This window comes from Narcine bancroftii, chromosome 3, assembly GCF_036971445.1.
Source record: "Narcine bancroftii isolate sNarBan1 chromosome 3, sNarBan1.hap1, whole genome shotgun sequence".
Taxonomy (NCBI): domain Eukaryota; kingdom Metazoa; phylum Chordata; class Chondrichthyes; order Torpediniformes; family Narcinidae; genus Narcine; species Narcine bancroftii.
The window spans coordinates 54,480,997-54,493,996 of NC_091471.1; the positions used below are offsets into that span (position 1 = coordinate 54,480,997).

Sequence of the window (13,000 nt, forward strand, 5' to 3'; positions counted from 1 at the left end):
GACACGATCTTCGGTCTCAATCTTTGCGGTATCACCAATCTGCAACCTCTTAATACACACTGTCCGATGCAACAAAGTTCGTCTCTAATGGGAATGTAAGCTTTGTGAGTACACTTGTCCCATTGTCCACTCTGTATGAATTCTCTTACTTCCATGAGTTCTGGATCTCGTTCAGATTCTCTCTCGACTTCCTTCGTAGTGTAAGGTAAAACATCATGAGATGGGAATGTGTAAGGAGTTACCCTGTGCAGGGCTGTAACAAGATGTGAATGCATCCTTGTACTTACAAGATAAGAGAGACATTGATGGATTGAGAGGCAGGAAGCTAGCAGGGAAAGGATAGCAACAGTTTTAGTCATTGGACAAGTAATGATATGATGATGTTCTAAGCACGTATCCAAGGGTATAAAAAATCACCATTTTGCTGATAACGGCAGAATGCATTCTCCGACTAACATTGTTAGTCGCAAGTGTTACAATCCGGTAATAAAGAACAAAGAACCCTGATTTCGACTCAGTCTGGTGTTTGTCTCACTCATTCATGAACAAAGCAGACCTAACAGTAGTCACAGCTTTCGGTGTCGACTGAATAGCTACGAAGCGTACAAAGCTCTCTGTTTCTGTTCCCAATTCTGACTTGGATTGTGGACCACCATCCTTCACCAATCTGGGCAGCGGATCAGCAATGTTTGTTTTCCCTGCAATGTGGATTACTTTATATTTGTAGGGTTGTAGTCTGAGTACCCATCTCTCTATTCTGGCACATGGTTTGGATCTAGGTGCATAAATCACCTCTAATGGCTTATGATCTGTGATGAGTTCAAATTCAATGCCGTATAAATATGCATGGAACCTCTCACAGGCCCATACAAGTCCGAGTGCTTCTTTCTCTGTCTGAGAGTATCTTCTCTCCACATCTGATAATAATCTGCTGGCATAGGCAATGATTCTTGGTCCTCCATCATGCATCTGGACCAACACTGCTCCTAACCAATCAGGCTGGCATCTGCTATGACTTTGGTTGATGCCGCTGGATTGTAATATCCAAGAGTTTTTGCATCTGTCAGGCTTTGCTTCAGCGCTGTGAATGCTTTCTTCTGCTCAGATCCAAAATGAAATGGTACAACTTTCCTGATTAGTTTCCTTAGTGGTTCTGCCACTGTAGCGAAATTAGGAATGAACTTTGCACAAAAATTGACCAATCCCAGGAAACTCCTCACCTCTGTTGCGTTCTGAGGTGCACGTGCCTCTGCAATAGCTTTCACCTTGGCCTCTGCAGGGTTTAGTCCTTTCCGTGTAAGTCTGTGTCCCATGAAGTCCATTTCTGACACACCAAACTGGCACTTGTTTCCATTCACGGTAAGGCCTGCCTCCTGTAATCTAGATAGTACACGCCTCAACCGTTTGTCATGCACTTCCTTCGTTGGTGCATGGACTATGATGTCGTCAGAAATGTTGGCAACTCCAGGAATGCCTTGAATCACTCGATGGATTTCATACTGGTAGATCTCCGAAGCTGCATTAATTCCAAATGATAGTCTCTTGTAACGATACAATCCACAGTGAGTCACAAATGTTTTTGCATCTCGGGAACCTGGATCCAGCTCTAATTGATGATAGCCCCATTTCAGATCAATTTTTGAGAATACCTTGCTGGTAGTTAGTTCTTGAAGTATTTCCTCCACTGTTGGTATAGGGTGTTGTTCTCTAATTATAGCTTCATTGGCCATTCTCATGTCAACACATAGTCTTATGTCACCCTTTGGTTTGGGCACAATCACTACTGGGCTGACCCATTGTGTTGAATGTTCCACCGGTTCAATAATGTCTTGTTCGATCAATTCTTTAATTTTGGCTTCGACTTTCCCACAAAGTCCAAACGGAGTTCGGCGCATTGGTTGTGCCTTAGGTTTGACCGTTTCATCTACCGCTAGCTTCAATTGTCGACCTTTCAGCTTTCCTACTCCTTGGAAGACTGCGGGGTATTCTTGCTTCATATCCTTGTATGACTGAATTGAATTGACACAAGCTCCAATATGAAGTATTGCCAGGTCTTGCGCTGTGCTTCTACTCAGCAAAGGTTCTCCCCTCTCTTCTATGACCATAAACTCTGCTTCGGTGTACTTATCTCCAGCTTCAACAGTTGCAGTAAAACATCCAATGGTCTGCAATGTCTTGGTTGCTGTGTATGGATACAGTTTCTTGGAACACTTCTTTGAGATACAGATGATCTTTTTCCTTTTCAACTTCTCCCATAAATGTCGATCAATCACATTACTGTCACTGCCTGAGTCTACAATGACCTGCACTGTCACTCCACCAATGATCACTGGGACCTTCTCATGATGTACTTCATTCAACGTAAATTGGTAACAACTCTGTTCCTCCTGGGTATCATCATCGTCACCGTCTATCTGGCGAATGGTATCTTTCTTTCCAGGATACTTTCCTTTCCCCCAGGCTTTGCCTTTGGAAGTTGTACTCTTCTTCTTCTGGTCTGCATTGGACTTGCTTTTGCACTTCTTTGCAAAGTGGTCCTTACCTCCACACTTTCTGCAAACTTTGCCTTTGGCCGGGCAATATGGGTCTTTTCCAAAGTGACCTCGGTTTCTACATCGATAACACTCCACGTCCTGTGTCGACGAATATCTTGGCTGGTTATGACGATGTAAGAGACTCTTAATTTTCTGGCTTGAGTTGTCTTTCAGGGACATGGTATGAAATTGGCCTTCAACAGCCTCTAATGCAGCAGCAATGGTTAAAGCATCAGTGAGTTCCAACTCACTCCCTCTTTCCAGTAGACGTCTTCTGAGTTTATCTGATCTGCAGTGCTGTACGACTTGATCCAATAATTGGTTGTCCAAATCAGCTGGCATGTAATTGCATCCAACAGCTAGCTGGCGTAGTCTCGTCACGTACTGAGCAATTGTCTGGCCATCTTCTTGTCTCGTTCTCCGAAACAAATGGCGTTGAAATGTAGCATTCGGTGTCACTACATAGTGTGCATTTAATGCATCTACCGCTTTCTGGTACTCATCCTTTCTTCCTGTATTCAAAAGTGTCTTAAAAGTTTCCCGAACTGAGGGTCCAGCCGTGAAAAGAAGTAACGCCCTTCTCTGCGCTTTTTGTTCAACTGTACCGGTATCTAGAAATAGGCCACGACTGTCAGCGTAGGATTCAAATTCTTCCAGCCATGCCTTCCACTTCACACTTACAGTGCTTGCATCACCCGTTGGGTCAAAATGAGCAATTCCACTATGTGTTAGAAAGTCACCGTTTGCACCAGCTATGAGGAAATATTCCAGCCCCAAAAGTACTGAGTCACAGAGAAAATTCTTATCACCTTGATGTTGTCTGTAATCCTCTGTAATCTTGTTTAGTCTTTAATTTTCTTCAAGCTTCTTTCATCCTCGCCACCAATGTCACATTTGTGGCCCGAAATATGAAGTTAATAAAACATTAAACACAAGTTTTATCAGGTAAACTTCTCAGTGTCTTTATTTTCCAATTTCCTTTGTTCTCCTGCTTGTGTTCTTATATCTCTCTCATACCACGTGACTTCCGGTACATCTCATACATATTCATTATCATGACAGGAACAGCAGCAAGTCTGACCAGCCTGCTGGCTGGGAAAGATGGTGCTGGGCCAAGGAAAACAGATTCTTTTAAGCAAGGTCAGATCATCAGATTCGAGTGAGATGATTGATTTTAGCGATGAAGGAAAGTTTTCTTTGTGGTCTCGCCAATTTATGGAGATTTTGAAAAAAGACAACAAAATTACAGAACAAGGACAAGAAGAGAAGATTTGAATAAGTTACTTCAGTGTATGAAGTTAAATATAAAATTTAGTTACACAAAAGGATAAAGAGAACATTGATGGTGAATTACAAGAGATGGTATGGGAAATGATGTATCATATGAAGATAATACAAAAAGAAATAAAAATATTTAAGATCTGAGGTTAAGGATATGAATGAAAAATACAAGCAGTTATCAAAAAATATGATGTGAGTACAATAACGAAAGGGTGAGGAAAATCAGGAAGTTATGAAAATTCGATGAAAGGTTGGAAATGTAAAGGAGAAGCTGGAAAAATTGGAGTCTGAAGTTAAGGAAGAAATTGTTTAGAGGAAGATAAATTTAGAAAAAAAATGGTAAAAGAAAATGTTAGTAGGAGGAACAACATTAAAATTGTTGGCTTGGAGGAAGGAGAAGAAAAGCATGATTCAGTTTCTCCAAGAATGGATACCTAAGATTCTGTGGGTAAATCAATTTGAAGGTCCAAATGAAATTGAAAAAGTAGAGAGCCCTCAGACCATGGCCACAATCAGATGAGAAAGCTCGCTCTATAGTAATTAAGAGTTCAAAATATCGAGACAAGGAAAAGATTTTAGCCTTAGCAGCAGAAAAAGTAAGAATAAAAAAAGTCCATTTGAATATCATGGTTCAAAGGTTTTCTTTTATCTGAACATTAATACATTCTTGGCTAAGAAGAGACAGTTTAATGAAATCAAGAGAAGTCTTTGGGAAAAGGGATACAAGTTTATGTTACGTTACCCAGCGAAGTTGAAGATTGTATTACCAGATGGCAAAAATGAATTTTTTATGGATTACAAATAGGCATCAGATTTTGTGGAAACTTTGCCTTTTAATAGGCAGAGTAAATTAGAAGGAATTAATTGGAATGAGGCAATGGACGAGTAAATTAGAGAGTTTGTTTTATTGTAACACCTGGGTGGTGAAGGGGTGCCGAGTTCATCGGCTGCTGTTCATGGGCTCGCTTGTGGCAATGAGCCACATCCCACATGATAGAGGCAGGGTGGTGCCATGTTCTTTCGTGCCAATGGAGGGGGGGTGGGAAGAAAAGGACTTCTACTATTAAATATATGTCTATGAAATGAGTTATATTGAGCATATTGATGTTTTATTTTACTTTAGAGAAAAGATTCAACACGGAATTTAAATTATATGATCGAAGAGATATGATATTCTTAATCAAAAATATGATTAATTAAGATTAATATTGAAAATATTGGAATTTAATATCTAGAATTGATTTAAAACATAAGATTTACATGTTTGAATTTGTTATAACATTTGGTTTATGTCATCTTTCCAGAATTTTAAAAAAATATCCATTCCATTTTTTACCTTTTAACTTTTGTTTCCAGTTTTTTTTTGGACGACTAAGGTTTTTTTCTCTTTTTTTCTTAGGGTTTTTGGGGGGATTGGGTGGGTTGGGAGGCTTCTTTTCTTTCCTTTTCATCTTTCTATTTTCATTTTCAAATTTGTAAAAGCCATGTATGATTAATTGTGAATGGAATGTATGTAATGTAATTGACTGTATGGCATCTATAAATTAAGAAAAAAATAAAAAAAAGAAACCCAGTGCAAAAGTAGTGACTAATGGTCAGGTTTCAACATCTTTTGATTTAACAAGATTAAGTCGACAAGGTTGTCCATTGGTACCAGCTTTATTTGTTTTGTCAATAGAACCTTTAGCTGAATTAATAAGACAGGATTCTAAGATTGAGGGTATTAAGGTGGATCAGGAAGAACATAAATTTATTTGCAGATGATGTTCTGATTTATTTAACAGATACTTTAAATTCTTTACAACTTAAAATTAGAATAAAAGAATATGGAAAAATATCTGGTTATAAAATTAATTGGGATAAATGTGAAATTATGCCTTTAGTTAATGGAGATTATGCAAAATGTAAGAAAGTAATTGAATTTAGATGGGCAGATGTTGAAATAACATATTTAGGTATTCGTGTGCAACCAGATTTAACAAAATAATTTAATTTTAATTATCTATCTTTATTAAAGAAAATTAAATAAGATTTGGAAAGTTCGAGTATGTTACCAATTACTTTAATAGGTAGAGTAAATTGAGTTAAGATTAATGTTTTTCCTTGAATACAATATCTGTTTCAATTAATTCCAAATGAAATTTCTCAAATTGTTTTTAAGGAATTAAAAAACATGCAAATATGATTTAGGAGGTTTACAGCTCCCCAATTTTATAAATTATTATAAACAGCCCAGTTGAAATTTATTAATGTTATTAATTTAAATAAAGTTCCAGCATGGGTTAATATAGAACTTAATAAAATAGGGGAGATAAATACACAAGAATTTAGTTATAAGTGGAATATAAGATTGTTAATAGTGAACAGAGCAACACACATAATAAGAGTTCAAAACACATGCTGATTAAAACAAAATTTAATTACTAATGCTAAATATAACCTATCATAATAGGAAACACTTCCTCTCATAAAATTAATCACATGCTTGGAAAACAGCTCAACATTTAATTGAGCTTTGAAGTGAGGTTGATAAAGAGATTGAAGGAGGAGGGTTAATGTCAAGAAGAACACCTTTATTTAAAAATAGACATTCCATTTTCTATGGGAAATAAATTTATAAAGATTTGGCAAAATTATGGTATTAAGAAAATTAAAGATTGTTTTGAATCTTGGAAATTTATTACTTTTAGTAGAATGAAGGAAAAGTTTAAGGTATTGGAAAATACTCAATTTTGTTATCAAATTAGGAGATTTTTATGTGAAGGTTTTGGTCAAGATTTAGTATTACCAGCAGAAAACAGTGATAGAGTTATTATTATATATTGGAGATATAAATTAATTAATTACAAAATTATTACAAAAGAAAGTTGGAAGGAAGGGGTTCATAAATCAAGACATGGATGGGAAGTAGATTTAAATAAGCAGGTAGATTAATATCCTCTGTTTGCGCGAAAGCCGCACTGTGATTCTGGGAGAACATTCTCGGCGACACGAGGTATTATTCTATTTAAGAGAATCCTAGCGAAGATTTTGCCTGCAATGGAGAGCAGCGTGATTCCCCTGTAGTTTGAGCAGTCTGATTTCTCGCCTTTGTTTTTGTACAGGGTGATGATGATGGCATCACGAAGGTCCTGATGCAGCTTTCCTTGGTCCCAGCAGAACTTGAAAAACTCATGCAGTTTGGCATGCAGAGTTATGCCGCCAGCCTTCCAGACATGGTCTTTGCCCTCAGACAGCTCCAAGAAAAGTGCAGAGAACAAAACAAAGGACTCTACATCACCTTTGTTGACCTCACCAAAGCCTTCGACACCGTGAGCAGAAAGGGCTTTGGCAAATACTAGAGCGCTTCGGATGCCCCCCCAAAAGTTCCTCAACATGGTTATCCAACTGCACAAAAACCAACAAGGTTGGGTCAGATACAGCAATGAGCTCTCTGAACCCTTCTCCATTAACAATGGCATTAAGCAAGGCTGCGTTCTTGCACCAACCCTCTTTTCAATCTTCTTCAGCATGATGCTGAAACAAGCTATGAAAGACCTCAACAATGAAGAGGCTGTTTAGATCCGGTACCGCACGGATAGCAGTCTCTTCAATCTGAGGCACCTGCAAGCTCACACCAAGACACAAGAGCAACTTGTCCGTGAACTACTCTTTGCAGACAATGCCGCTTTAGTTGCCCATTCAGAGCCAGCTCTTCAGCGCTTGACGTCCTGTTTTGCGGAAACTGCCAAAATGTTTGGCCTGGAAGTCAGCCTGAAGAAAACTGAGGTCTTCCATCAGCCAGCTCCCCACCATGACTGCCATCCCCCCCACATCTCCATCAGGCAAACAAAACTCAAAACGGTCAACCAGTTTACCTATCTCGGCTGCACCATTTCATCGGATGCATGGATCAACAATGAGATAGACAACAGACTCGCCAAGGCAAATAGCGCCTTTGGAAGACTACACAAAAGAGTCTGGAAAAACAACCAACTGAAAAACCTCACAAAGATTAGCGTATACAGAGCCGTTGTCATACCCACGCTCCTGTTCGGCTCCTAATCATGGGTCCTCTACCGGCATCACCTACGGCTCCTAGAACGCTTCCACCAGCGTTGTCTCCGCTCCATCCTCAACATTCATTGGAGCGACTTCATCCCTAACATCGAAGTACTCGAGATGGCAGAGGCTGACAGCATCGAATCGACTCTGCTGAAGATCCAACTGCACTGGGCAGGTCACGTCTCCAGAATGGAGGACCATTGCCTTCCCAAGTCCCTGATTGAGTTTGTTGTTGAGGAGTCTGATGGTGGAGGGTAGCAGCTGTTCCTGAACCTGGTGGTGCGAGTCTTATGGCACATATATCTCTTTCCTGATAGCAGCAGAGAGAACAGAGCGTGTGATGGGTGGTATAGATCATTGATGCTGCTCTCAGACATCAGCATTCCATGTAGAATTTCTCCATAGTGGGGAGAATTTTCCCTGTGATGTTCTAGGCTGTGTCCACGACATTTTGCAGGCTTTCCACTCAGAGGTATTGGTGCCCCCATACCAGTCCGTGATGCAGCCAATCAACACACTTTCCACACAAATGTAGAAGTTTGCCAAGGCTTCCGATGTCATATCAAATGTCCGCAAATTTATGCTTTCATTTGAGTCAGAATAATGTGGCTGGGATTCCACATAGTTTTGCTTGAAAATGCTTTGATGGGAAACATAATTAATAGCTGCTTTTTAGCAATTAATGTTCTGATAGATATGATTAAATGTTGTGGCTTACCCAAAATTTGCAGCTGTAAATTTTCTAATGCATCCTTACAAATTCCATCCAGTGTAAGTTTGATAATATCTGTATGAATAATTTCATTCTGAAAAAAGAAATAATATACTCGAGTTACTTCATTTGCTGAATTTTCCAAATTAAGGCATCATTAGGGTTGACGTATTAATTTTTAAATTTCTCCTCTGTCTCCATTATTTAATACATATATTATAGCCAAGAATAACACTGAATGGAGCAGTCTTTATTTAAAAATAAGTTTTAAAATGAAATAACCAAAAAAAAATATTCAGTAAGGTCAGGTAGCAGCAATGGAGAGTGAAATGGAGTTCATATTTCAGGTCAATGATCTATCATCAGAACTTGGGAAGGTTAATTTAATTTGGACTTACAACACAATGAACAGCCCCCAAATGCCCCAATTAACCTACATCTCTGTTTCGAAGGGTGGGAGAAAGCTGAAACACCCAGAGGAAACTCAGGCAGACACAGGGAGAACATACAAACTCCTTACAGACTGTGCCAGATTCGAACCCAGGTCAGTGTCGCTGTGATAGAGATGTGCTAACCACGACACTAACTGTGCCATATGAAATGGACGTATTCTGTGATGGGGTGGAAGTTAGGAGGGATTAAATGACAAAAGGAAGGATCTTTTACTTTACTCTGTGTTCTTAATGGGATTCGTGCTGGCAGTCAGGGCAGTTGTATGGTGCTCCTGCAGATTGTGGGAGACAAAGGAAATCTCCATTGTACTTGTGTGTGACAAGCTGTAGCATCTGACTGACTGTATTGAGTGGCTTGAGCGGCAAATGGACTTGTGATGCTGAGACCAACATAAACAGGAGCTTTATGGAATTGGTCTCTCTGGTATAGGCAACAGTAGTTGAATGAACACCAGGAAAAGCAGAAAGGGGAAATGGGACATGCAGAATTGCCTTGTGGATATTCCCTTCAATAACAAGTGCTGCCCCTTTTGATTGATCAGTTTTTCAACACTGTTGTTGGGTATAAGCCCGCCCTCTGCTGGACATTATGACGCCCACGCGATGATGTCACCCTTTCATCTATAACCTTGTGTGTCAATAGCCATGTTAGTCTAATAGAAGTAAAGGATGAGAAAGCATCACGTCTCTGAATCTTAATTGTATGACTGCATACACATTAGTGGCGACGAGGAATGAAACAAACCCTACACATATTCCATGCACCAACCATGAGAAGGAAAACAACAGAAGGGTAGGAAACGACTACCTAACAACCCCAACAAATTTCTGCCAAAAGATCAAGGTAAAAGCACACCAAGATGGTGGTGGGAAAGTTTGGGGAATTCAACAAAGAAGAAGAAAGTTGGGATAACTACATAGAACAGTTTAATGTTTAATCACTACTGCATAGCCCACAATATTGTGGAAGATCAAGTAAACTGCAAGCGTGCCCTCTTGCTATGTATAATGGGCAGCAAAACATTCGGCCTCCTTAAGACCTTGCTGTCCCTGGAGGATCCAGGGACAAAGACATTCACCGAGTTATGCACAGCTCTAAGGGAACATTTCAGCCCCAAACCACCAGTTATAGCAGTAAGGCAATGATTCTATAAAAGGAGACAACAACCAGGAGAAACAGGAAGTGAATACCTGGCATCGTTGCGCAAACTGGCGGAGCACTGTCATTTCGAGCAGTTTCTAAATCAGGCACTGTGAGGCAGATTAGTGATGGGGCTGGCAAATCACCAAGCAAGGCAAAAATTATTAGGAATGGATCAACATGTTGTGTTACAGATTGCATACAGAACAGCCGGCAGCTCTGAAATGGCAGATAAAAACTTGGATGTGGGTCAACCAGACCTACTGGTTGGGAGGTCTTCCCGCTTTCATTGTGGGAAATACAACCACCGACCAGAAAACTGTTTATTCAAAAATTCTAAATGCAACCATTGCAAAACAGGAGGACATATCAAAGCTAAAGGTCCGCTTCTAAATAAACAAGCAGCTAAAGTCAAAACAATTGCAGAGAGAGAGGCAACCTCCTGAAATTTCAGCTCATGAGATAATAAATGGAGGAAATACAGCAATCTTTATACAACTAAAAATAAATGGACAGCCCCTGAAGATGGAGTTAGACACAGGGTGTCCCTAATGATGTTACATGTAAAGGAACGCTTGCTACCGTGCCTCCCAGTAAAAACAACTGAAATAACTCTAAGATCTGTTACAGGAGACAGAATCAAAGTGTTTTGAAAGTGTCCAAGTACAATACAAATAACAGCAACCAAAAACACTCTCTCTCTTTATCATAGATACCCAGGGACCTGCACTTTTCGGAAGAAACTGGCTATAACACATTCCCCTAGACTGGCTGGAAATCGATTCAATAATAAATGTCAACCACATGGATACCTCCCAGCCAGAACTTGACCAAATCCTCAACAACTACGCTGTGGTTTTCCAACAAGAATTGGGGAAAATCAAAGGTTCAACCCAAACTGCAATTAAAAGATAATGCAGAACCAAAATTCTTCAAAGACAGAACAGTCCCATTTGCTATGAAAGAGAAAATTGAGGCTGAATTTAACAGACTAAATATTTACCATCATGAAGGGATGATTTGATTGGGATTACAAAAACATGGCTGCAGGGTGGGCAAGCCTGGGAACTTAACATCCCGGGGTATACGATATTTAGGAGGGATTGGCAAGAAAGAAAAGGGGGTGGGGTAGTATTGATGGTGAGAGAAGGGACCGACACGATTGACATGAAGGATATTAACTCAGAAGATGCGGAATCTATATGGGTAGAACTGAGGAATAGCAAGGGGTGGAAAACGTTAGTGGGGGTGGTATATAGGCCTCCAAATAGTAGTGTAGAGGTGAGGGAAGGCATTAAAAGAGAAATTAGAAAAGCGTGCAATAAGGGAACAGCTGTCATCATGGGAGACTTTAATTTGCATATAGATTGGACTAGTCAAATTGGTAAAAATACTGAGGAGGAGAAATTCCTTGAATGTTTACGGGATGGTTATCTAGACCAATATGTCAAGGAACCAACTCGGGAGCAGGCCATTATAGATTGGGTATTATGCAATGATAAGGGGCTAATCAGCAATCTTGTTGTGCGAGGCCCTTTGGGTAGGAGCGATCACAATTTGATCGAATTCTCACTCGACATGGAGAGTGATGAAATTAAAACCGAGACTAAGGTCCTGAATTTAAATAAAGGGAATTATGATGGTATGAGATGGGAGTTGAGTAAGATTGATTGGGTGGTGTTTATGGGGGAGTTGACTGTGGATAGACAATGGAAAGCATTCACAGATCTAATGGAGAAATTGCAAAAATCGTTTATACCGGTTTGGCATAAAAATAAACCATAAAAGGTGACTCAACCGTGGATAACAAGGGAAATTAGAGACAGCATTAGGTCCAAAGAGAGAGCATATCAATTGGCCAAAAAAAGTACCGCAACCGAAGACTGGGAGCAGTTCAAGATGCAGCAAAGGAGGACAAAGGGATTAATCAAGAGAGCAAAAATAAATTACGAAAGTAAGCTTGCGGCAAATATAAAAACCGACTGCAAAAGCTTTTATAAATATGTCAAGAGGAAAAGATTGGTGAAATCCAGAGTAGGTCCCTTGCAGTCAGAATCAGGGGAATATATAATGGGGAATAAGGAAATGGCAGACCAATTAAATTCTTACTTTAGTTCTGTTTTTACAAGAGTGGATACAAATAACCTCCCAAGGATGTTGGGAAACATAGAGACTAATGCAAGGGAGGAACTGAAAGAAATCAGTATCTCTAAGGACATGGTCTTGGGGAAATTGATGGGATTGAAGGCAGATAAATCCCAAGGGCCTGATAATCTACATCCTAGGGTACTCAAGGAAGTGGCCATTCAGATAGCAGATGCTTTAAGAATTATTTTCCAGAACTCGATAGACTCAGGATCAGTACCCATGGATTGGAGGGTAGCTAATGTTACCCCACTATTTAAAAAGGGGGGTAGAGAAAAAGCGGGGAATTATCGGCCAGTGAGCCTTACATCAGTAGTGGGCAAAATGATGGAATCCATTATTAAGGATGTAATAGCGGAGCATATGACTAGCAGAGAAGGGATCGGACGGAGTCAACATGGATTTACAAAAGGTAAATCATGCTTGACAAATCTATTGGAATTCTTTGAGATAGTGACAGGTAAAATAGATGGGGGAGAGCCAGTGGATGTGGTGTACCTGGACTTCCAAAAGGCCTTCGATAAGGTCCCGCATAAACGACTGGCTTCCAAAATCAAGGCTCATGGGATTGGGGGCAAAGTATTGATGTGGATTGAGAACTGGCTGGCAGGTAGAAGACAGAGAGTTGGGATAAATGGCTCGTTTTCTGAGTGGCAGGCGGTGACCAGTGGGGTGCCACAGGGATCTGTAC

General features: G+C 39.9%; 1 protein-coding gene across 3 annotated transcripts in view; it reads right to left on the reverse strand.

Annotated features, from left to right (window-relative positions):
• The window catches only part of dnai1.2 (dynein, axonemal, intermediate chain 1, paralog 2), a 238,483-nt gene that overhangs the window by 82,096 nt on the left and 143,387 nt on the right, over positions 1-13,000 (reverse strand). For all 3 annotated transcript variants that reach the window (XM_069924099.1, XM_069924097.1, XM_069924098.1), the window contains one exon: positions 8,578-8,665. In XM_069924099.1, coding sequence (XP_069780200.1) covers positions 8,578-8,665 — 88 coding nt within the window. The remainder of the gene's footprint in view (positions 1-8,577; positions 8,666-13,000) is intronic.